A 26,409-nucleotide genomic window follows, 5' to 3' on the forward strand; every position below is an offset into this window, starting at 1 on the left:
GGAGCCCAAGTCTGTGCAGTGGTGATTCGTTTGGAGCCCGAGTCTGCGCAGTGGTGATTCTTTTGACACGTTTGGAGCCCGAGTCTGTGCAGTGGTGATGCTTTTGACACGTTTGGAGCCCGAGTCTGCGCAGTGGTGATTCTTTTGACACGTTTGGAGCCCGAGTCTGTGCAGTGGTGACTCATTTGGAACCCGAGTCTGCGCAGTGGTGATTCTTTTGACACGATTGGAGCCCGAGTCTGTGCAGTGGTGACTCATTTGGAACCCGAGTCTGCGCAGTGGTGATTCTTTTGACACGATTGGAGCCCGAGTCTGTGCAGTGGTGACTCATTTGGAACCCGAGTCTGCGCAGTGGTGATTCTTTTGACACGATTGGAGCCCGAGTCTGTGCAGTGGTGACTCATTTGGAACCCGAGTCTGCGCAGTGGTGATTCTTTTGACACGTTTGGAGCCCGAGTCTGTGCAGTGGTGATTCGTTTGGAGCCAGAGTCTGTGCAGTGGTGACTCATTTGGAACCCGAGTCTGCGCAGTGGTGACTCGTTTGGAGCCAGAGCCTGTGCAGTGGTGATTCATTTGGAGCCCGAGTCTGTGCAGTGGGGACTCATTTGGAGCCCGAGTCTGCGCAGTGGTGATTCTTTTGACACGTTTGGAGCCCGAGTCTGTGCAGTGGTGATTCTTTTGACACGTTTGGAGCCCGAGTCTGCGTAGTGGTGATTCTTTTGACACGTTTGGAGCCCGAGTCTGTGCAGTGGTGACTCGTTTGGAGCCAGAGTCTGTGCAGTGGTGATTCGTTTGGAGCCCGAGTCTGCGCAGTGGTGATTCTTTTAGAGCCAGAGTCTGCGCAGTGGTGATTCTTTTGGAGCCAGAGTTTGCGCAGTGGTGATTCTTTTGGAGCCAGAGTCTGCACAGTGGTGATTCATTTGGAGTCAGGGTCTGCGCAGTAGTGACTTGTTTGGAGCTAGTGTCTGCGCAGTAGTGATCGTGAGTTGGAGCTGCAGTGTCAAAGTCTGGCCCATACTCCCTCAGACCCAATCACAATCTCAATATGACACCACATCCCATTTTATAGCATCAAATAACTAATTAAAAGCAAACTTATTAAGTATACATTAGCGTGACAAGAACTTTTGTTTGAGTTTGGCTCATGTCCCAGTTGTTTATGACCTATACTGCAGCCAGCCACCAGATGGTGATCAAAATGTTTTGGTCGTGTGCGGCACACTTAGATCAGATCTGTAACAGAATAATAGAAAATGCTACTTGCATATTATGTCAGATATATTACATGGCCAAACACTGATGGATTAAAAAGCTATCTGTCTATTGCATTTGACTTCTATAGAAACCTTTCCTCAGTAAAGAATATTTACGTAGGTATCAGAAGTAAAGGCAAATCTCACTACCAACCAAGTGTAATTGAGTTGAATAATTTATGGGTTGCTGTTAATGGGTTACACTTTCACATTGTGAGAGCCAAATAAATGGGAAAAAATCCAAGAATCCACAACACAGAGCTTAGTAAAACTAGAATGAGTTCAAATAACAATAGTTACAACATTATGTTGATGATAAAAATACACCACAATAGAAAATGTATAATCCAAAATGAAGGATAATGATAATTTGTAGCCCAACCTCTTTATTATGTACTTTGCATTAGTGTAAGTATGTGAAGCTTGGCTGTGTAGTGAAAGTGTGATTGTAGTTTTCTTTTTAGTCTTTGCTTTGTTATGCTTAATATTGAGTCAGAACAGCAAAACTACCTTCTGTGTTCTTCTTGTTTCTCTCATTTCCTTCTTTTTTCTCTCTCTGTCTGTCTCTGGTGTTGTAGTATTGTAGTGCTGCTGTGTTTTTGTGCAGTAGACACTCATAGCTCCTCTCTGTTTGAATGCATGTGACCTGCTTGTGAACTGAAGGGGTGACGCTGGGCGATCTCACCCACAGGAAGAACACGGGAAACTCGGGCTGGTTCAGTCAGTCCACTGAGACTCATGGTAAATTTAGTTCAGTTTGTGTGTTTGAGTGTGACAGACACTTCATATGTGCAGCAACATATTCCGTTAAAACAACATTGCATTCAATATAGCGGCAAGAGACAAAACCCCCTTTTCTGTAGGTGCACACACTGCATTTTATTTGATTTGATCAAAAAATACAGTAAAACAGTAATGTTGTGAATTATTATTAATAAAAAAAATCTTTACTATTTTAAAATATTTTCAAATGTAATTTATTCCTGTAGTATTTGTTGTTTAACTGGCATTTGTTAGCAACAGCCTATTCTTATTAAATACATTCATTTGATGGTGTTAAAGGCCGAGCTGAAGTCCACGAACAGGATCCTCACATAAGTCCCTGGTCTGTCTAGATGTTGCAGAACATAACATAGAGTGTTAATAGAGTATTAGTAGACTGGTAGGGCTAGGGTTAGAATATGTTGACATGTACTTGCAAAGTTACTTACAGTCAGTAGAAGGTCTGTTGGGGCACCATCACAATAAAGAGTTCGCAGATATGAATCAGACAGTCTACTATACTCTTGTTGATGTTTGTGGACATGTAGGTGCAAATTTACTTATATTGTCAGCAGAATGCTCTAAAGGGACGATCAAAATAAAGTGTTACCAAAGCTTGATGACTGACAAAAAAATGATAACAGTATTACCAAAACTGCTCAGATAGATTACATGTTTATCTTATTTGTTCTTGTTGTGTTTGTCTGCAGGTGTGGCTAATAAGGTGTTGTTAGCCCTGTTCACATGCGAGATGCTGATAAAAATGTACAGTCTGGGGCTGCAGGCATACTTTGTGTCGCTTTTCAACCGCTTCGACTGCTTCGTAGTTTGCGGAGGCATTGTGGAGACGATCCTCGTGGAGCTTGAGATCATGTCTCCTCTCGGCATCTCAGTATTTCGCTGCGTCCGGCTCCTCAGAATCTTTAAAGTCACACGGTGAGAAACAGCGCATATGATCAGCTGGTTTCTTATGCTGCCTTCATATCACTGTAAAGACAGGATCACAACTCTATGATTTGTGCCTGAATAAACTCCTAATTTACTGCTTATTAATAGTTTAGTTTAGTTATTGGGTAGGATTAGAGGTGTAGAATATGGTCATGCAGAATATGTGCTTGATAAGTACTAATAAACAGCCAATATGTTAATAAAAGGCAGGCTAATAAACAAATAATTAATAGTGAGAACTGGTCCTTATACTAAAGTGTTACCCAACTTTCTCATCAGACTAATATTTGTTTCTCACACTTCACTGTTGATGTGTTTTGATGTGTCAGTAGTTAAAATATGGAACATATCAAACTGAAATATATGGGTAGTTGGTGCATAACATCATGTGTTTGTACTTCTGTACAAAAAAAGTCTCACTGCAGGGCCAGTTAAAGTAAGTAAGCTAGATTACTAAACATCTTTTTCAAGAATCCCACATGTCCTGGTAGTATTGCTCTTGAAGAGTCAATACAAATCAAAATACAAGCCAAAGTTCTGTTGAAATTGTTGTAACAGATGTTGTTTTTTGATGACTATAATCAATATGTGACTAATAACTAAAATATCAGGGTGCTGGTTGTATTGAGTCTTTTTTCTGTTTCTAGTCACTGGGCGTCTCTGAGTAACCTGGTGGCATCTCTTTTGAACTCCATGAAGTCCATTGCGTCCCTACTGCTGTTGCTCTTCCTCTTCATCATCATCTTCAGTTTGCTTGGCATGCAGCTCTTCGGAGGGAAGTTTAACTTTGACGAGACTGTTACCAAACGAAGCACTTTTGACAACTTTCCTCAAGCCCTGCTGACTGTCTTTCAGGTGTGTGTGTGTGTGTGTGTGTGTGTGTGTACATTAGCGTTCAAAACTTTGGAGTCAGTAAGATTTTTTTTACTAAAACTACAGTGGAAACAGTAAGATTGTGAAATAATATGTGACCCTGGACCACAAAACCAGTCATAAGGGTCAATTTTTCGAAATTGAGATTTAGACATCATCTGAAAGCTGAATAAATAAGCTTTCCATTGATGTATAGTTTGGACAATATTTGGCCGAGATACAATTATTTGAAAATCTGGAATCTGAGGGTGCAGAAAAATCGAAATATTGTGAAAATCGCCTTTAAAGTTGTCCAAATGAAGTTCTTAGCCATGCATATTACTAATCAAAAATTAAGTTTTGATATATTTACGGTAGGAAATTTACAAAGTATCTTCATGGAACATGATCTTTACTGAATATCCTAATGATTTTTGGCATAAAAGAAAAATCTATAATTTTGACCCATACAATGTATTTTTGGCTATTGCTACAAATATACCCCAGCGACTTAAGACTGCTTTTGTGCTCCAGGGTCACATATTACAATTTAAAACAACTGTTTTAACCTTCTATTTTAATATAATTTAAAATTCAATTTATTCATATGATGGAAAAGCTGAATTTTCAGCATCAATACTCCAGTTTTCAGTATCACATGCTCCTTCAGAAATCATTCTGATCTGGTGCTCAACCATTCTTAAGATACTTTGGAAGTTAAAAAAGTTCAACAGAACATTGTTTATTTTAAATCTTTTTTTTTTAAACAATGTGTAAGTCTGTACTGTTACCCAAACTTTTAAACAGTAGTTTTTCATTTACACAAACATGCATGCACGTTCAAAGGCTTGTTCATGTTCTGCCCCTGCCTTCCATAACATTCCATGGTATGAATGATAATACTGTATATTCCTTGAAGTACCATGGAATACTTTGCAAATACCTGCTGTAATAATAAAATACCATGTATTATATCAGTCTGTTACAATCACACACATTATGCATATAATATAATGTATAGCTTGTTTGGCAATATTTGGATAGTTTACAATATGAACATTAAGTTTGCATGAAAGCAGCATGTACAATTATTAAAGAAACAGCTTTAGATGCAGCACATCCAGCCAGTAGAACATGTGTTTTTACAAATAACCATTTGTAAATATGTACTTTTTTTCTTGCTCATCAGATCCTGACGGGTGAGGATTGGAATACAGTGATGTATGATGGGATCATGGCGTATGGGGGCCCCTCCTCCTCAGGCATGCTCGTGTGCATCTACTTCATCATCCTCTTCATCTGTGGAAACTGTATCTTTTCTTCTGTTTAGCCTGTTTGAAGTCACATCCTTACTGTATAAGATTTCTTCAAACTGTGTTGAACTGACCAAACGAGCAGCTGAACTCAAGCTGAAGAGGGAAATTAAAGCTGTTCTGCAGATTTGTAGTGATTAAAGCAAAAGCATATGTTTAAAGAGACAATGGGCAATGAAATTAACTTTGTAAATTTTGAGGCCTAAAGTGACCAAAAACATAAACGCCAATTTTGATTTCACACATTGTTGCATTCTGAAAAGTGTCTAACCCCATTTCTTAAACAGGTCATGAACTGCCCTTTTTATTATTTTGTACTGTTCTCTGAGATTTTTACATCAAAAAACAACGTAATAGGTTATTTTCTGTCCTGTTTTGACCCCCCTCATCAGAACACTCTGTTTGAATAGGCGTGGAGGATTGTAGACTCGGAAGTAAATGCCCACTGCTGTGATTGGCTAACAATTGTGTATGTTTGACAGTCTACGTCAGGGGTGCAGGACAGTCGATCGCCAGGAGCAGGGTTGGGCACCCCTGGTCTACGTCCTTCACAGATGGACGCTGCAGTGATTTAGGTCAAAAACACATAATACATAGCAAACGATCTGTTTAACAGACAACGCAATAGTGATCACATAATAAAAACAGTTACTCACATTTGTGTGTTGCGGCATTACTGTCGGATCCAATTTAGTGGACACAGCATCGTCTTTTAGGTTAAATCTTTCTGAAAATCCTGCATCAAGTAATTTTTTGTTTACAAACAAATCCGCAGTAAAATGAAGTGACCCGACCCATATCTCAACCTCGCTGGCAGCAAATGCGAAACTGACAAGAGTTTCAGAATATTAGGTACACAGTAAGTACATAGTCATGGAGGTCTAAGTGGGATTGATTTTCTGTCCCGCTAAAAATAAGTTATTTCTTTTACGTTTTGTCCCGCTTTCTCCTGCAAAATCCCACAGGTAGAGGGCAATGCAGATTGTTCGGTCCTGTTCCAGTATGATTCTATCTTGCGTTTTTACCATTCCCACACAAGCATGACACTTCTGACTTTACATTGCTGCATTTATTGCAGCAGGCCAACGGAAGTGCTTTATCTTTTTCACACATACAACTAAAAAGCATTGAAAATATCCAACCCTGCACCTGTAAGCAATTTATCTTCAAAAGACAAATAACATTCTGTACCTTAAAGCATAAAATAAATTTGAGTAAATTAGACATTTGTATTTTCACAAGTAATTATTTTCCTGCGAACACATCAGTATTTTCCCTCACACACAAACTTGTCCAATGCCGCACCAAGTTAATTTGGGTCCCACAGGCTTCTACATTGTACCAAATGCTCAAATGCACAGTAGTTAAAAAATATATAATATAAAAAGGGACCCGACATATTCTTGGACTGAGCTCAGCTGAACTTCTGCATAGTGGAGCAACAGTTGGAAGAAAATTGCAAATGGCGTTTGTACACTTAAAATAACTATGTATCTTTCGCTTTCTAATACTGATCGGGAGAGAACTGAATGTGCTCCTTTTAATTTCTTAACACGTCTGATCAGACATCTTACTGAACGTCTTCTTGGCCATTGCTGTGGATAACCTGGCAGATGCTGAAAGTCTGAACTCAGCCCAGAAAGAGGAAGAGAAGAGGAACAAGAGGAAGAAAAGCAGGTGAGCGCTCCTCTCTGATACCATGAGAAGCGTTTCATTCAGATACTGAGCACAAACATCTGCTAACATACAGAGTGTGTTTTGTGTAGGAGTATGAGCATACACAAGAGAGATGGTGACGATGGAGACGTCAAGGTGGGTGACATGGCTCTCTGGAATACTTGATTAGTCGTGTGTTTATTTCTTTGGTAAGTGGCTGTACTGAACATGATCACAAAAAGCTGCTGAGGGTCAAGCTACCACCCTGACAGGCTTTATGTTCTGTCGATCTGTGCTACCCTGTCAGATTTTACTACCTCCTATTAAAACAGTAGGTAGTACAATTCGATAACAAAAAATTCTACCTTTCAAATGATGGTTTATTAACGTCTACACCTACCCCAACCCTAAACCTACCCTTTACAGTAATGGAAATACAGTAATTATGTGTTGTTTCGGGTTGTGGCTAAGAAGGGATACAGCTAAGGCCGGAAACCAACAATAAATACATTTTTCTGCCTATTAGATTGTGTTTTATTAAAGGGTTAGTTATCCCAAAAATTAAAATTCTGTCATTAATTGCTCACCCTCAGGTCATTCCAAACCCGTAAGTCCTTCGTTCATCTTCAGATATTTTAAATACGTAATCAACGTAATCACGTTCGGTAGACAGCGCGCATGCTAAACGTAAACAACGCTGATTACGTTCTGGGGTACGCTCCAAAATGGCGGAAGAATTGCTGAATCAATTAAGTTATTATTGTTTTCTTTGCGCACATAAAGTATTCTCGTAGCTTCGTACAATTACGGTTGAACCCCCTATTTTACCAATGTCATTGCTATGTTTCTGTGCGTTGATCGTGTTAGTATCCTTGCGGTCTATGGAGGGTCAGAGAGCTCTCCGATTTCATCAAAAATATCTTAATTTGTGTTCCGAAGATGAACGGAGGTCTTACGGGTTTGGACGACATGAGGGTAATTAATGACAGAATTTTCATTTTTGGGTGAACTAACCCTTTAACGTCTACACCTGTCCCAACCCTAAACCTAACTTACCCCTTACAGTAATGCAAATACAGTAATTATTGTTGTTCAGTGTGAGAAAAAGGAAGCAATATTGATGTGCGCATGCCCAATAAGCTCTAGTAGGACAATCTGACCAAAATATCAGTACGTTTACTATGTTATAACGAGCAGATGACTCTACATTATCACTATTACTGAGGTCTTTTGGTTGCAGGCATCTGGTGATCAGGAGGGTGATCAGGATCAGACAGAGGACATGATTGACTCCTCAGGTGAGCCTCTAATAGTGTTTACCACTCAGCTCTGCACATGAGCTCCAGTGATGTCAGCTGATCGCTGTGATTGTGTTTGTATGTTTGTATGTAGAGGAGGATGAGAAAGATGAGCCCGAGGTACCATCAGGCCCGCGGCCGCTGAGGCTGTCAGAGCTGAGCCTCAGAGAAAAGATGCCCCCCATCCCAGAGGGCAGCGCCTTCTTCATCCTTAGCAACACCAACCCGTATGTCATACAAATCTTTAAAGTTCACTCAGAAATGAGACCTCTACCATCATTTGGTCACCCCCATTCCAAATCAGTATGAGTTTATTTACATGTACACTTTTTCATTTAGTAGACACTTTTATCCAAAGTCATTTACAAATGTGGAATATCACAAGCAATTTATCATAACATATGCATAGTGCAAAATGGCAAGTTTAAAGTAGAAGTTAGATTAGTACACAAGCTACAGCAGAAGTACAGTGCCTTGTGAAAGTATTCATACCCTTTCATTTTTTTCACATTTTGTTATGTTGCTTCCTTATGTTAAACTGCTTTAAATTACTTTTTTTTCCCACATCAATCTACACTCCATACACCATAACGACAAAGCAAAAAACAGGTGTTTAACATATTTGCAAATTTATTTAAAATAAAAAACTTAAGTGATTCCATTGCATAAGTATTCATACCCTTATCTGGGACAGTTGAAATTTAGCTCAGGAGCATTCATATTTCATGTAGATGTTACTGCACTTTGAGTGAAGTTAACCTGTGGCAAATTCAATTGAATGAGTATGATTTGGTCTAACAGTTGATAATGCATATCAGAGCAAAAACCAAGCCCTCAGGTAAAAACTGCCTGTAGAGCTCAGAAACAGGATTGTGTCAAGCCACACATCAGGGGAAGAGTTCAGAAAAAAATTCTGCTGCATTGAAGGTTCACAGAAGCATGTAGTCCGGGCTTGAACGCAATCAAACATTTCTGGAGAAACCTGTCTGTCGGCCCTCATCCAACCTGACAGAGTTTGCGAGGTGAAGAGACGAGGAGAAGAATGGCAGATAATTGCCAAATGCTGATGAGCAAATCCTGTTGCATCATACCCAAAAAGACTTGAGACTGTAAAGGTGCTTCAACCAAGTACTGAGTTAAGGGTATGAATACTTATGTGGCAAATTCAATTGAATGAGTATGATTTGGTCTAACAGTTGATAATGCATATCAGAGCAAAAACCAAGCCCTCAGGTAAAAACTGCCTGTAGAGCTCAGAAACAGGATTGTGTCAAGCCACACATCAGGGGAAGAGTTCAGAAAAAAATTCTGCTGCATTGAAGGTTCACAGAAGCATGTAGTCCGGGCTTGAACGCAATCAAACATTTCTGGAGAAACCTGTCTGTCGGCCCTCATCCAACCTGACAGAGTTTGCGAGGTGAAGAGACGAGGAGAAGAATGGCAGATAATTGCCAAATGCTGATGAGCAAATCCTGTTGCATCATACCCAAAAAGACTTGAGACTGTAAAGGTGCTTCAACCAAGTACTGAGTTAAGGGTATGAATACTTATGCAATGTACTTATTTTTTCTATAAAAAAAAAAAAAGAGATTTACAAAGTTGTGACAATCAATTTTCCTTTGGCATTATTGCAGCAACATAACAAAACGTGAAAATTGCCAAATGCTGATGAGCAAATCCTGTTGCATCATACCCAAAAAGACTTAAGACTGTAAAGGTGCTTCAACCAAGTACTGAGTTAAGGGTATGAATACTTATGCAATGTACTTATTTTTTCTATAAAAAAAAAGAAGAGATTTACAAAGTTGTGACAATTCTATTTTTCCTTTGGCATTATTGCAGCAACATAACAAAACGTGAAAAAAATAAAGGGGTATGAATACTTTCACAAGGCACTGTAAATATGCAGAAAAGAAGAGAACAAGAACCATTTGTTAACAAATAAGGGATATACATATATGCTTGTGAACACTTTCTTTTTTCAGTGGTTACAAGAGCAGATGTTTAGCAGAATGTTCACGCTGCTCTTTTACATACAAGCACAACAAAAGATTATTAAAGTACTGATTTAAATGTACTTTAATGCTTTCAATCTGACACTATTACAAAGTTTAGTTTTTTGAAGTGCAAGTTTAGTTTAAGTACACTTAAGTAGACTTATATTTTATTATTTTTACATAACCTTCAAGTATACTTTTAAGATTAGAAGTACATTACAAATACACACCTCTAATACAAACAAGAACGCTTCTTTTTTACAAGGCGTTTCAAAAACATCTTTTGGACTGCCATATTGTTCATTCTCACACACTGTTGTCCGTCTGATCTCTGTCTGTAACGCAGGATCCGTGTGGCATGCCATCGGCTCATCAATCATCAGATCTTCACCAATCTCATCCTCATCTTCATCATGCTGAGCTCCGTCTCGCTGGCAGCCGAGGACCCCATCCGTAACTTCTCTGCCCGAAACATTGTAAAACCTGCACGATCAAAACACTGTGTCATCTGTTCTTTTGAATAGTGTAAAATTCACAAATATGAGGAAAATGGGAATTTCTTCTTTTGAACACAAGATCCTAGTTATGCAGCGTCATTTAGACTCATTGAACTAGAGTCTTTTTAACTTTATTTTCAAGTTCACAGTTTGAAGGAGTAATTATTTCCAAACAGGAATTCACAAGATGCTTCAAATGCAGATTCACTATTTACCTACTGAAGCATTTCACTGATCCAGGGAACACATAATATCATCTAGATAGCATTAACCTTAATCAGGTTTAACATTTAACACGGCTATTAACTAGAGAGTAATAACTAGGTAGGTAATATTTAGCATATGCACATTGTAATGTCAGTGGATGATGGGCTCCTCCAGCTGAGTTTGGTTCCTCTCAAAATTAATTTTTCTAATTTTTTTTTGCTACTGCAACCTTGCACAGTCCTATTTGGCTGCTCACTTAAACAGCTTTAAGCTGTTACTGCTTTGAAACAACATGGATTGTGAAGGAGCTGCGGAAATGAAATAACTTGAACCGACTGAATTTTTTGCTGTTGCGTTCTCTGTGCAGGTTCTTGGTTATTTTGACTATGCCTTCACTGCTATATTTACAGTGGAGATCTTGTTGAAGGTAAAGACTCCTGTCTTATTTCCATCTGCACACTGTACAATGTGACTATAACTCTCTTACCTGTTCTAGATTATAAAGATGTGCTTTACTAGTTTCTTATTTGGGGTTATTGAGTTGGACAGGAATTTACAACCCAATTCAGACTGTTTCTATTAAATCTAAATGTAATAAATACAATTGGAAATAATTCCTTTAGCTTCAAGCAGTTTAGTTCACCCGTCTTTGTTGTGTTCATCAGATGACTGCGTTTGGTGCTTTCCTTCACAAAGGAGCTTTCTGCAGAAATTACTTTAATTTGCTGGATCTGCTGGTGGTTGGAGTCTCCCTCGTTTCCTTCGGCATACAGTACGTACATATCACGACACGCATTGCTGGATTATTTAATTCTGTGCATTTGAAGACAGTTACTGTGCTCATGTTCGGCAGATCGTCGGCCATTTCAGTGGTGAAGATCTTAAGGATTCTGCGTGTGCTTCGACCTCTGAGAGCCATCAACAGAGCCAAAGGACTCAAAGTCAGGCACTGCTATCTCTGTCTGACACAAGTATAATGTGAAGCTCACCAGATACAAAAGATTGTGAAGATCTGTGTAAAGGTGCCACAGTATTGGTTAGATTCAGAAACAAGGTGCAGAGAAGTCACAAAAGTGGCAGCTGTGAGAGTTTATTTGGACATTATAGAAGGTTGAAGGTGATATCATGTAACAGATGGCAAAGACAATTTGATGTTGACTGAAAAAAGGGTAACACTTATTTTTGACAGTCCACTTTAGACATTCTACTAACTAAAAGTAAATTTGCAACTACAAGTCATCAGAATATTAGTTGTCTGTCTGCTTAATATCTGCTAACTCTTTGTTTTGATGATTAATCTACTCATTGGGGCCCATTCAAATTTTGTTTGGATGCAAACATTAGTCTTGCCTTGACATTCTTGACTGAGGGGTCATGTCATACATTTTTTATGCTCTGATAAGTGAACAACTGCAGTGTCAAATATTTTCAAAACAATCTCGCTACTTTTTGAGTTTGGACAATTCCTGTATGTTTTCATGCAATGAACTCTTCTAAAAGTAAAATATCAAGCAAAATTGCTTGCCTCATGTCACGACTCCTTTAGAATAAGTTTAAAACTCATAATCTGTTACCGTTTTAATTGTAAAATGCACACATGAACAAAACTGTTTTCTTTGCTTTCTCTCTGCCAATGCAGCATGTGGTTCAGTGTGTGTTTGTGGCCATTAGGACGATTGGGAACATCATGATTGTCACCACACTTCTTCAGTTCATGTTTGCCTGTATTGGTGTACAGCTGTTTAAGGTGCCCCAGCAAAGCAGGATTTCACATTTAACAAACTCCATTAACAAACAGTTTTCAGTGCTACATGATGAAAATGTGTTGTCCTCAGGGGAAGTTCTACCGCTGTTCTGATGATGCAAAGACAAGTCCAGAGGACTGCAGGTGAGCGAATGCGAATGAAGTGTTTCACAGTGAATACACAGTGTCTGCGTGTGCGTCCTACCATCTTTTTGTCTTTCTAGAGGGACGTATATCGTGTACAGTATTGGTGAGACGGCACTGCCACAAATGCGTGAGAGGATCTGGTACAACAGTGACTTTAACTTTGATAATGTGCTGATGGCTATGATGGCCCTCTTCACCGTCTCAACGTTTGAGGGCTTGCCAGCGTAAGACCATAGCGCACACACACACACACACATTCACACAGGGTTATGTACCTCACCCCCCAAATACCCCCTGCCACGCACACATTTTTACATCGTTCACCAATGATTGCCTCTAATGGATGTTTTGTTCGATTTAATTCACTTCTGGTGAAAGTTTTGTCCCTAAACTAAAGCTAAACAAACAGATATACACTCACACAAATTGTTCACAAATAAGACAATAAACCTACAAAAGCTAAAAATATGAAACTAAGATAAATCCTAAGTACAACAGATTTACAGCTTTTATGCCTAATTGTTCTTGCTAAACACAAACATTAGAAGCCAGGATTCTAAGAAATATGCTATTTCTTAACATACTTAAGTACACTTTTTGACATTAAAGTATATATTAGTTTGCCGTAAATGCTTGTCAGTACAGTACACTTAATATACAATATAAGTAGACAATAGATGTAATTATGAAATTACACTGCAAAAAATTATTTTCTTACTGGGCATGTTTGTCTTGTTTTCTAGTAAAAATATCTAAACATTCTTGAATTAAGATGCAGTTACTTGAAAAGCAAAATGACTTAAGGTATTAAGTCTTGTTTTCTGAAAAATGTGTCAATATTTTGTTAGTTTTGCTTGAAACAAGAAAAATATCTATGATGGGGTAAGAAATATAATCTTAATTCATGTCACGTTTATGGTCGGTTTTTGTTTTGTTTTCCCTGTGTTCCTGCCTCCTGTTTCTTTATGCCCGTAATTTGGTCCCCATTTAGTTCCATTAGTTCCAGGTGTTCCTAGTTATTAGTTATCCTCCTCACCTGTCTGCCCTTCATTATCTGCCCTATTTGAGTTCTAGCCCGTTCTGTTCTCCGTTGTCTGGAATTGTTGATGTCTACCCTTGCTATGTGTGTTTTCCTGTTTCCCTGGATATTATTAAGTCTTTAAGTTTGAATTTTACACTGCATCTCCTCATTCCTCGCTCCGTGCTCCTCACAGTAGCGAGCCGTGACAATTCAAAGGCAAAACAAGATTTTTTTTTTTTCCCATTGGCAGATGTTTTTACTTGTTTTAGGCAAAAAAATAACAAAATATTGGTACATTTTCTTCAAGTCATTTTACTTCTCAAGTAAATGTATCTTGATTCAAGAATGTTTAGATATTTATACTAGAAAACATTAAAAAAAATACTAAGAAAATCTTTATTTTTGCAGTGTATAAAGATATACTTAAATCCTACTCATTCCTACTAGTTCAGCTAACTGCATTTAATATACAGTTAAAGTATAATACATTTCCATTTAATTGCAGTTAACATTTCAATTAAGCATCTAAAGCATTACATTCAGTTAACCCTTAAACAGATATTTTAAAGTAAAATACTGTATTTTCATAAGTACTCTTTTTTTTTTAAAGAATGATTAAGTGTACTTTTTCACAAGGGTTTGCAAGGATGTGACTATAAAAGAGTACAGTATGATTATAGCATTTTTTTAATACAGTACACATCTGCATTTGACTGATGTATATGTGATGGTAAATGGTTGCAAGAACTGTACTGTAATTATTTTAATATCACACCATGAATCAGTGGTTCTCAACTGGTGGGTAAATTCAAATATTAAAATGCAAGTATGTAATTAATTGTGTATAGTTAAAAATAAATAGACTGAACTACTTCCCACATCTTCTGTTGAAATGCATTGGTCCATTGAGTGTGTTTTGTCTCCTGCAGCCTGCTGTACAAGGCCATCGACTCAAACAAGGAAAACATGGGTCCCATCTACAACTACCGCGTGGAGATCTCCATCTTCTTCATCATCTACATCATCATCATTGCCTTCTTCATGATGAACATTTTTGTGGGTTTTGTCATTGTCACGTTTCAGGAGCAGGGCGAGAAAGAGTACAAGAACTGTGAGCTGGACAAGAACCAGGTCTGCAAGTTCATACAGATATTATTGTGATCTAGCTAGGATATGAATGAAAGACGAGGGTGTGAGTTTTCTTGCGTGTTTTGACAGCGCCAGTGTGTGGAGTACGCTCTGAAAGCCCGTCCGCTGAGGAGATACATCCCTAAAAACCCGTACCAGTATAAGTTCTGGTATGTGGTGAACTCCACGGGCTTTGAGTATGTCATGTTTGTGCTCATCGTCCTCAACACACTGTGTCTGGCCGTTCAGGTGAGGAGACCGATCTAAACATCAGCACTGTTACACAAACACAACAGCGTCTTCAGAGAACAGGAAACAGATGGGTACAACCTAACGGTTTTTGACTTTCTCAGTTTGTGAAAATTCACATGCGGTTCAGAGTAGGGCTGCATGATTAATCTAAATGAAATCGCAAAAGGCGATAAATCGCGATTAGGCAGAAGCTGTGATTGTCATGCGCATCTTGTCAGTGAAGCACGGTTCTGTGATCAGCAGTAAATCTCCATCCGAAGGCCAGAGAAACTCCAAATACACCCCGCAGAAGAAACCCAATCCCTATAACGATAACTGAATAAACTGATTTAACTGCTTTCATTGATTCAGCGAGACTAATAAACACACGACTAAGACAATATATGGTTCATCTGAGTTTTTCTTATTATAATTTTCATTATAATAAAGTATATAATAATGCAATGCTAATCGACATAACCTTTATCACTGCTTAGAATAATATGAAATATGTTGCATGCCTTATTCTGTGTAAGAAGCCATATAATCTCACAGAAGGATTTATTTCAAACACTCAACTGATGTTGTGAAGTGAGTTTGGAGTAAAAACGTTATTAAATGTGGTATTTTCACATGCTTTCAGATGGAGCAGCATTTACTACACAGAGCCGTAGTTCACTGAGAAGCTACGCAAACAGCTTTCATAATCGCAGAACGATTTCTTCGATTTCATAATCGCGCGATTAAATCGTCTGAGATTATGAACGTGATTTTGCATAGCTTGTCAGAGAACTACAGCTCTGTGTAGTAAATACTGCTCCATCTGAAAGCACGTGATGGAGATTTACTACTAATCACAGAACCGGCTTTACTGATGAGATGCGCATGACAATCAAATTCGATTATTCATGCAGCCCTAGTTCAGAGTATAATTTTTTTATCCACTTTTCTAGTACAAATATGTCACTTTGTTTCATAAATACGTTTCTTTATTTACCCCAAAAGAATGGAAGTGAAATGTGACAATATACCCCGTAAGCGGGGTACATTGTAACATGACCATATGACAGGTTAAAATTATATCTGATCTAATGAGAAAAATATACAAGACAAACTAAAACGTTTGGTCAATAAAATAAAGTTATGGACTTTTTCAAATAAAAAAATTGCATTTTTTTAAAGAATTATAAATAATCTAATTTAATCTAAATCTAATCTGGAGTTTGTCAATGAACACATTGCAACCATGCTTGGGGCAGCAGCCTGATCACAACACATAGCTATAGAGAATAGTTCAAAACAACAGGGAGAAATAGATGAAGAAACACATTAAGAAAAACACAGAGATACACTCCCCACACACAACAGGAGAAAACTAGACCAGCCAAAATGCTTTACATTTCTTGAAATATTCATTTCTGAAAATTAAACATTTACTGTCAGTCTTTACTCACCCATTTCTCATGGTTTCTCATTAAAAATTATAGTGTAAATTACATTGCTAATGTCATAGAATAGCATAGTTTAATAATACACACATTTTAACGCAGCATTACAACATTTGTCTCGTTTTAAATGAGCACTAAAAACTGAGATGAAAATTTACTTTTTGAATTTTGGCAAACTTTTTTCTCTATATAGTGTTGATATGGCAACCAGTAAATTCTGTAAATTTTGTTATGCTAGCATGTGTGCAAATATTTAAACCATGTGTTACAACTAACCCTGTGTTGCAAGAGCTGTAGAGTTCACCATCACCCTTTTGAAAAAAACAATTCAAACAATGACGACACATCACTCCTGGTTTGATAGTCCAACTATTTACTATTTTGCAGACACTATTATCCACTTGAATATGAGAATTAATAAATATGAGTACAATAATCAAGTACAGGACGTAAAAACCTTTCACGACAGACCTACTGTGAGCTCAGTAGAAACTACATTAAAGAAAAACATGATTTTTATAGATGCCCCCCTTAATCTGTACTGTTACACTTAAGGTGTGCACTCTACAGTACAGGTTGAAAACCCCAGCTCTATTCAAGCATATGCAATAAATCCAGTCCAAGTCGTGAGTCCTAGAGTACTGCAATGTTGGTTCTTTGACGGTTAAGGAATAATTGTATATTTTCTGTTTGGACTTCTGTTAACAATTTTGAACCATTTATGTGACATGATCTCTATGAATGAGTTTTAAGGACTGTACTATATTCCACATAAAAAAACTAAGTTCTTGTTTTTATTTTATTTGTATCGTACACAGCATCAAGGCCAGTCACGTCTTTTCAATTATGGGATGGACATTTTGAACATGGTGTTCACGGGTGTCTTTGCAGTCGAAATGATTCTCAAACTGGTTGCCTTCAAACCAAAGGTACGTCTTTCTTTTGTCAGGCTATGATGCAGTGATGTCAGAGCGCTTGTTCCCCTGTCCCGTGATGTTTAACCCTTCTGCTCTCCTGTCCTCCCCGCCACTGTCTGTCTGATTAGGGTTATTGTGTGGACCCCTGGAATGGGTTTGATGCTCTGGTGGTGATTGGCAGCGTAGTAGACATCATTCTGAGTCAGGTAGACCCCCGACTTTCCTCTCGTCTGTCTGACCCTCACTCTTCATCTTTTTCTCACCTCTGCTAGTTGGCGCTGTCTGATTTTGTGTTTCTCGTCCTTTAGCGTGCTGTGTTTATGGATGTATCTGACACTCTTACTTCATGGGGAATATGCTTTCAGGAAGTCTTGTTTATACCCAGAGAAAACCGTGGTTGCTGAATTTAAGTGACAGCAAAATGCTAAAACATTTCAAAAGATATCATATGTGATAATATAGATACTGCGGGTAAAATAAGTAATGAACACGTCACTATTTTTCTCAGTAAATATATTTCTAAAGATGCTGTTGACATGAAATGTTCACCAGATGTTGGTAACAGCCCAAGTAATCCATACATACAAAGAAAACGTCTCGGTTACGTATGGTAACCCTCGTTCCCTGAAGGAGGGAACGGAGACGTCACGTCGGATGACCGACGAATTGGGATCTTGCTTAGAGAGACCAATCTACTTAGAGTGTAAACTAAACGAGCCAATGCACATTGGCATGCGATTATTGCATACAGCTGCCGCTGATCACAGCGTGAGTATAAGTAGGCAGCAGATGCAGAGCATATTCAGGTTTTCGCTGAGGAGCCGAGCCGGTGAACCAGCCGCTCAGCGGTGGTACAGGAGCTGTGGCGACGGGACGTGACGTCTCCGTTCCCTCCTTCAGGGAACGAGGGTTACCATATGTAACCGAGACTTTCCCTTTCAGTCGGTCACTCTCGACGTCACATCGGATGACCGACGAATTGGGATCCTCAAAAAGGGCCACAGGTACTGCCCCTTCCAGTGTCCTGTGGAAGCCACCTGCGCCCCTACTTTTTGGCGTAGGCCAGGGCTTGCACAAGAGGACCAGCTACTGCTGCTATGGCACTGAGTAAGACTGCAATGCAAGTCCCAATGAGTAAGACTGGATAACACTGGGAAAACGTACCCATTCTACTTGGAACAGGGACGTTACGGAAGCTCCAACCTTCCCGAAGGAGGTTTTGGAAGCAAATACACATATGAACATTCCTTAGGTGCATATGGAAGATTGGAGGTGATTGTAACCCTCTTGGAATGGCAGAAGTCCGAAGTCGGGGCCTCTCAGTGCTTCTACCCGTTTGAGGTGAGAACACAGGAGGATACCGGCTATAGAATCTAGCGGACGTGTTAGGGGTCGCCCAGCCCACAGCTCTACAGATATCTACCAGCGAGGCGCCACGAGCCAGCGCCCAGGAGGATGCAACACTCTAGTTGAATGAGCTCGCAATCTGAACGGGCAGGGCACACCCTATGCCTGATACAGCAGGGTGATGGCGTCCATTATCCAGTGGGCCCATCCTCTGCTTAGAGACGGCATTGCCCTTCTGCTGCCCTCCGTGACAGACAAGAGAGCTGGTCTGAGGTCCTGAAGCTTTGCGTCCGGTCTACGTAGCACATTAAGGCTCGGATGGGCCAGAGCAAAGCTAGGGCTGGGTCTGCCTCCTTCGAGGGCAGCGCTTGCAGGCTCACCACCTGATCCCTGAAGGGAGTAGTGGGAACCTTGGGCACATAGCCGGGCCGGGGCCTCAGGGTTACCTGGGAGTCAGCCGGCCCGAACTCAGTGGGCCATCCTCTGCTTCGAGACGGCATTCCCCTTCTGCCGGCCTCCGTGACAGACAAAGAGCTGGTCTGAGGTCCTGAAGCTTTGCGTCCGGTCTACGTAGCACCTTAAGGCTCGGATGGGCCAGAGCAAAGCTAGGGCTGGGTCTGCATCCTTCGAGGGCAGCGCTTGCAGGCTCACCACCTGATCCCTGAAGGGAGTAGTGGGAACCTTGGGCACATAGCCGGGCCGGGGCCTCAGGGTTACCTGGGAGTCAGCCGGCCCGAACTCTAGGCACGAATCGTCGACCGAAAATGCGTGCAGGTCCCCTACCCTCTTGATGGAGGCAAATGCAAGCAGGAGCATAGTTTTCATTGACAGAAACTTCAGCTCGACCACCCGCAAAGGCTCAACTGGGCCCTGCTGTAGTGCTGTGAGCACTCGAGTCAGGTGCCAAGAGGGTATAGAGGGGGGCCGTAGAGGATTTACCTTCTCGCCCCCTTAAGGAACCTGATGACCACGTCATGTTTCCCCAGCGACTTCCCTTCTACGGGGTCGTGGTTAGCAGCGATTGCAGCGACATAGACTTTGAGGATGGAGGGAGACAGCCTTCGCTCCAAACCTTGCTGCAAAAAGGGGCAACTCTGAGGCAGTTGACGTGCCAGTGCAGTTGGGGCCCCATCCAAGCCCCTGACACTGCAAGCCCGTTGTTCGTGGCCCCCCAGCCGGTGGTTGAGGCAGCCGCGTAAACCACAGTATATCTGAAGACTTGTTCTAGGGGCACTCCTGCCCGGAGAAACGCAAAGTCTGACCACGGGGTGAAGGTTTGGCGGCAGGCCGGTGTCACTTGAACCCGGTGAGTGCCGCGTTGCCACGCCCACCTCGGGACTCGGCCATGGGACCGGCTCTATCGCATCCTTCGCCAGTAGGACTGCGACCTCCACCCGCAAGACAGGACCATCGGCCGCCTTCACCATTGTGAAGCGGATGCCACTGAACTTTGGGGGAAGCCGGGCGACTGAATCGCATAGCCGAGCCTGACGGTTCGAAGGAGCCATCAAGACAGGCTGGGTAGCTCTAGCCAGGCTCCCAGACACTGCGAAAGTGGCATCAACGGACCTACAGGCGTACCCGCAGTGGGGCAGCACGGAAGAACGCAGGGACCCGGCCCAGGCATCTCGTAGACGGTCCGAGGCGGGGTCTGGGTGTGTGTGTAACACTGGCCTGCGTTCGAGCAGAGGGTGCGTGGGTAGTCCGTTGGTTCGTCCTCCCGATCCGCCCACTGCTGCACACTGGCGAGAGAGGAGGGTGAGTGTGATACGCACTGGATCGTCCACAACCCCCCGTCCCCTCTGGGGACCCAGAAATAGAGGAATTGCTCTTTGTCGAGTATTTGGGTACCACCGACCGAGAGGTCAGTGGCGGAGAAAGATGAAAAGATTCTCCGCCCGGCCCTCCTCCGGGGGAGGGAGTGGTGTGCTCACCATCTCCCGAAGAGCAGGTCCCTCCACCTCTGGGTTACCCGTCTCAGGGCCTTTTGCTCTTTCGCTTGCCACCAGGTTTGGCGGGGGCCTGGACGGGTGGGGCGGTTGCCCTACGACCGGCTCCACGGCTCAGCTTTGCTGGAGGCCGCGGGAGCGGGGCAGTGGCAGGGGGCCACCCTCGGCGACGGCAGCAGCTGCACGGTGGGGCAGGATGTACCTGATGGCCTCAGTCTGCCTTGGTCAGCGGAGAACTGCTGGGCAAAGTTCTCTACCGTGTCGCTGAAAAGGCCGGTCTGGGACACGGTGGCATTCAAGAATCGTGTCTTGTCTGTCTCGCGCATGTCAGCCAGTCACAGCCAGAAATGGCGCTCCTGTACCACCATAGTGGACATCGCACGACCCAGAGACCGCGCCGTAACCTTCGTCGCTCGTAGCGCGAGGTCCGTCGCGGTGCAGAGTTCCCTGCGAACTTCCGGGTCGTGACCACCCTCATGCAAGTCCCTCAGTGCCTTGGCCTACCCCTACGGCGGCCCGGTAAAGCATAGCCATTATTTCTGGATCCGATTCAGGCATTGCTACAGTCCCGGGGGAGAGCAGCGCAGCCGAATCTTCCTCTCCAGAAAACTCTGGCTCACCCTCCGATGCAGCAATCGACATCTGGTCGTTGGGAGGAGCGCCAAAGGATACGGCTGGTACGCTCCTTGTAGAGGGCCCAGCACGTTCCATTGGCAGCTCAACTGGCTGCGGAGTGCCTCAGATTACCCGCGCTACTGCCTGAAGTAGCCCCCCCTGGCTGCCGCCTAGCTGAATATGCGCTGCATCTGCTGCCTACTTATACTCACGCTGTGATCAGCGGCAGCTGGATGCAATAATCGCATGCCAATGTGCATTGGCTCGTTTAGTTTACACTCGAAGTAGATTGGTCTCTCTAAGCAAGATCACAATTCGTCGGTCATCCGACGTGACGTCGAGAGTGACAGACTGAAAGGGAACAATACAAACAAGTTCAGAAATTAAGTTATGTGGAATAAAATGAAATTTGACATGGACATGTTATTATGAGATTCATCATATCAAAACTTGCCTGTTATAAATAAATACCCAGACTGCCTAGCTGTTGTTATTGTAGGATGTGTCTCAATCTGCTCCCTAGTTACAGTGCACTGGTTAGGTAGTAGGCCATCAGGAATGTCCCATTGTCAAAAATAACACAATGCCCCACAAAAAAACTCAACTCAGCTTGATAGAAATGGAGGATGAGCACATGATGACCTTTCATAACTTTTATAACAGCTGCGGTACAACAAAGATGCACGATAAAAAAAACAAGTCCAAATGTTTATTGGTTTAAGACCCTTTGTATATTCGTGAATGTTCACGATATGCAGAGTAACGTAACGGGGAAATAGGGAGTGGAAAGAGACACAGCAACAGTGTGTCGCTCTTTCTGTGTATGACTGCAGCATCATAACTGTGACTTTCTTTTGTCTTTTTCTTCCCACTTTCTGTTTCTTTGTCAATTCATCTCTTTCCTCCAATCCTCCTTTCCTCTCTCATCTCTCTGTTTCGCTGGATGTCCGCAGCACTATTTTGCCGATGCATGGAACACGTTTGATGCCTTAATTGTTGTTGGTAGCATCGTTGACATTGCGATCACGGAGATCAATGTAAGTAAAAGCATGATCCATGCCCAGCATCTCTGTCTGTTTTTGTTCAAATATTAAAGGTGAAGCTTATGTGGGTCATTTTCAGGAAAGAACTCTGTTTAGTGAGCGATCTTTTTAAATACAATGTTTGTTCTTCAGCTAAATATCAGCCAGCTTCCAGTTTTAATAGGTTAAAAACAAAAACAAAGATAGAATCATAATGCATGTAATTAAAAACTGTATTTCCATCTCTGTTGCAACAGTTTTGGAAGTGTCTAAAATGACTGTACCCATATGTACAAGTCATTGGTGTTTGGTGTTTTTGGCTCAAGGTCTGCATTTAAAGTCACAGTGTTTATGGCAGTGACAACCATAGTCCTTTTGGCCTAAGGTTTGGAAATATAATTACTTGAAATACTTTTCAAAAGAATGAAGGCATGAAGACTTCAGGCACATATGGTACTATTTTCTGAGAATTACCTGTATCACTGTAATGTTAGAAGTATGCCATAAACACATTTACTGTTTAAAGTGATTCTATGTAGCTGAAATTAATTACTGATTTTTTTTCTTTTATGTGTTTAATATGTAAAACGCAGTATTGAGGGCAAGTGTCTAGGCATGATTAGTTCAAAAGGAAGCACAACTGTATTATGTAATTCATCATGAGAAAGCTCAATAATTAAAATTTTTATATATACCCTTACCAAAAAGAAGTATACTTCAAGTTAATTTTATTAAGTATACTTAAGTAAAGTTCAAGTATATTTTTAAGTATACTTTATGTAGTAAGTATACAAATATCAGTGAACTAGTAGTATACTTGTAAGTGTACTATTTCAATACTCCTTGGGACTAAATTGGCCCACTTTCTAGTACATAAAAGTATACTTTTAAATATACTTTAAGTATAACAGTAGTAAACTTTGAGTACACAACTAGTTTACATCTATGTTTTTAGTTTGTACTGCAACTATACTAAAAGTAAACTCATAGGTATACTGATAGTTTACTAATTAAATACTTGTAGCATTTTAGTACACTTTGAAGTATATAGTCTAGGTAAACTACTAGTTTAGTAGTTTTATACTGCAAGTATACTCGTACGTTTTCTTTAAGTGAACTTTACATCATACTGTCCCTAATTAGGTATTAATTTGTATATATTTTGTTATATAAATATCTGAACATACAAAACATCAAAAGAAGGAACAGGGTATCTGCTTGTAAACAAAAACATTTTATTCTAGCTTCATGCATTCTTTTTTATAAATACATGAATGCGGGTAAGTTTCATAAATAAAAAGATAAAGAAAGAAATAAACAACATTTTGAACAAAAAGCTGAAAAAAGACTATGAATTGGATTCAGAGTGATAATCAAAATGTAGATGGAGTCGATCAACACCCCAAAGCTTGACAGTTATTACCTCCTCATGGGTCGTCATTTTATTCCATAACGTTACACAGTTTTGATGCTGTTTTATGTCTGATGATCATGTTAGAATACACATGGAAGCATCTGTTGTTTCGGTTTCTTCTGCACTTGTGTTTTTTTGGAAATTCTGTACAGAAGATGTGTAATAGCGCCCCCTACCATATAACAATGAAAACATGGATTCTCGGTCCACAAGTATAGCTAAAATATATTTAGACTTTTTCTAAGTATAAGTCAAGTATACTTAAATGTCATTTTAAGTATATTTCTGAGAAGTACATAAAAAGTAGACTGAAAGTATACTTTCCTATTTTATAGTTTAAAAGAAGTATACTAATAGCACACTTGAATAAACTTCTTTTTTTGTAAGGGTAATCAAGTATATATACTAAAGTGTGTGTATATATATTGACTTTAGTATATATTGCTATAAAGACTATAGGTTGATTGTGAGTTTTAATACGAGCCCTTTGATTTGTTGACGCAAACAGAAGCTGCTGTATTTGCAGTATAGACAGGGGTAAGATGCCCGGTGTGTTGTCTTGAAAAGAAGGTCTTTGTTATGAATATGGGACCATTAAGCATTTGTTGTTGGGAATGCGAAGCCTGCAGTGCATGCACGAACTCTGCATGAAAATGACCAGTGAATGATGCCGAGCGTTAAAACACTCAAAAGCACGGTCTGTTCACACACAATCCACACACACTGTGCGATGTGTGACAGAGACACACTGAAGTAGAGGGTGGAAACACATTGTACCTCATTAACATGAACTGTGTCTTGAATGCTGTCTGGTGTTTTTCTCAGAACACGGAAGGCAGTGCAAGAATTTCCATCACATTCTTTCGTCTGTTTCGTGTCATGCGCTTAGTGAAGTTGCTGAGCAGAGGAGAGGGCATTCGCACGCTCCTGTGGACTTTCATCAAATCATTTCAGGTACGCTCATTTCATAAAGCAACTTAATACATGACTGTCTGGAATCCTTTATTGTGATTGGTAAGTTTGGGCATTAAGTGCACAAATAATTTGACACAACTGACAAATTAACCAACAAAGCAGTGACACTTTTACATCTCCCATCATTCAACACTCAAGTTCATTTGTGCCATCTTATGTCTCAAAATCATTAACTTTTGACTGTGGTTAAAATGTTGAGCACAAAACCCGAAGCTTATGTGTCTTCATTTAAAGCAAGAAGTTGGAACAAACTTTAAAAGAACCAAAAACTGGTAGGACAAATATGAATATAATGGAAGTACATGTTAAATTGCAGCTACTGTAGATATTGTGTAGCCACATTGTGTAGAGTTTTTACTGACAGCTAAAGGTCTGGGCACTATAGCAGCTTTCATTGGTAAATAACCACCCACTTAGATCGGCAGAGGCTGTGTCACTGGCAAACAAAGCAACCAACCACAGTTTAGTTTGTTCAGCACGGGCGTCGGAAACATTTTACCTGATTTTTTTAAGACCAATGATATTGGACTCACTCACATTTACAGTCTCTAATTCAGCGCATAGTCTGTTCACTTCTCAGAGTTTAATTAATTAATTAATTAAACATTTTGTGTTTTAGCTACAGCCTTGACCTCCACAACACAACGGAAACAAGCCGCAACACAACAAAATTAGCCCAACACAATGGAAACAAGCTGCAACACAATGAAATTAGCACAACATAATGAAAACAAGCATGCATGAACAAAATAAGTGCAACACAATGGAAACAAGCCACAACACAACAAAATTAGCACAACACAATGAAAACAAGCATGCAACAACAAAATTAGCACAACACAAGGGAAACAAGCCACAACACAACAAAATTAGCACAACACAATGAAAACAAGCATGCAACAATAAAATAAGCCCAACACAATGGAAACAAGCCACGACACAACGAAATTAGCACAACACAATGGAAACAAGCCACAACACAACAAAATTAGCACAGCACAATGGAAACGAGCCGCAACACAACGAAATTAGCGCAACACAACAGAAACGAGCCACAACACAACAAAATTAGCACAGCACAATGGAAACGAGCCGCAACACAACGAAATTAGCGCAACACAACAGAAACGAGCCACAACACAACAAAATTAGCACAGCACAATGGAAACAAGCCACAACACAACAAAATTAGCACAGCACAATGGAAACGAGCCGCAACACAACGAAATTAGTGCAACACAACAGAAACGAGCCACAACACAACAAAATTAGCACAGCACAACGAAAAACGAGCCGCAACACAATTAAATTAGCACAACACAATGGAAACAAGCCGCAACGCAACAAAATTAGCACAACACAATGGAAACAAGCGCAACACAACGAAATTAGTGCAACACAATGGAAACAAGTCGCATCGCAACAAAATTAACACAGCACAATGGAAACAAGCCGCAACACAACAAAATTAGCGCAACACAATGAAAACAAGCCGCAACACAACGAAATTAGCACAACACAATGGAAACAAGCCACAACACAACAAAATTAGCGCAACAAAATGGAAACACAACACAACAAAAGGAGAGAAACACAACGGAAACAAGCCACAACACAACAAAATGAGCGCAACACAATGGAAACAAGCCACAACACAACAAAATCAGC

General features: G+C 40.6%; 1 protein-coding gene across 1 annotated transcript in view; it reads left to right on the forward strand.

Moving 5' to 3' along the window:
- The window catches only part of LOC107594982 (voltage-dependent L-type calcium channel subunit alpha-1D-like), a 112,418-nt gene that overhangs the window by 52,451 nt on the left and 33,558 nt on the right, over window positions 1–26,409 (forward strand). Inside the window, 22 exon segments of the mRNA XM_016285228.1 lie at window positions 1,917–2,085; window positions 2,243–2,247; window positions 2,726–2,951; window positions 3,611–3,780; window positions 3,783–3,820; window positions 5,005–5,125; window positions 6,694–6,805; window positions 6,895–6,940; window positions 8,025–8,082; window positions 8,177–8,309; window positions 10,426–10,555; window positions 11,151–11,210; window positions 11,449–11,555; window positions 11,637–11,724; window positions 12,423–12,530; window positions 12,619–12,671; window positions 12,752–12,898; window positions 14,625–14,826; window positions 14,914–15,072; window positions 17,321–17,431; window positions 22,284–22,367; window positions 24,592–24,720. Coding sequence (XP_016140714.1) covers window positions 1,917–2,085; window positions 2,243–2,247; window positions 2,726–2,951; window positions 3,611–3,780; window positions 3,783–3,820; window positions 5,005–5,125; window positions 6,694–6,805; window positions 6,895–6,940; window positions 8,025–8,082; window positions 8,177–8,309; window positions 10,426–10,555; window positions 11,151–11,210; window positions 11,449–11,555; window positions 11,637–11,724; window positions 12,423–12,530; window positions 12,619–12,671; window positions 12,752–12,898; window positions 14,625–14,826; window positions 14,914–15,072; window positions 17,321–17,431; window positions 22,284–22,367; window positions 24,592–24,720 — 2,456 coding nt within the window.

The sequence above is a fragment of the Sinocyclocheilus grahami genome, unplaced genomic scaffold (genome assembly GCF_001515645.1).
Source record: "Sinocyclocheilus grahami isolate Dianchi unplaced genomic scaffold, SAMN03320097.WGS_v1.1 scaffold194.1, whole genome shotgun sequence".
Classification (NCBI taxonomy): Eukaryota; Metazoa; Chordata; class Actinopteri; order Cypriniformes; family Cyprinidae; genus Sinocyclocheilus; species Sinocyclocheilus grahami.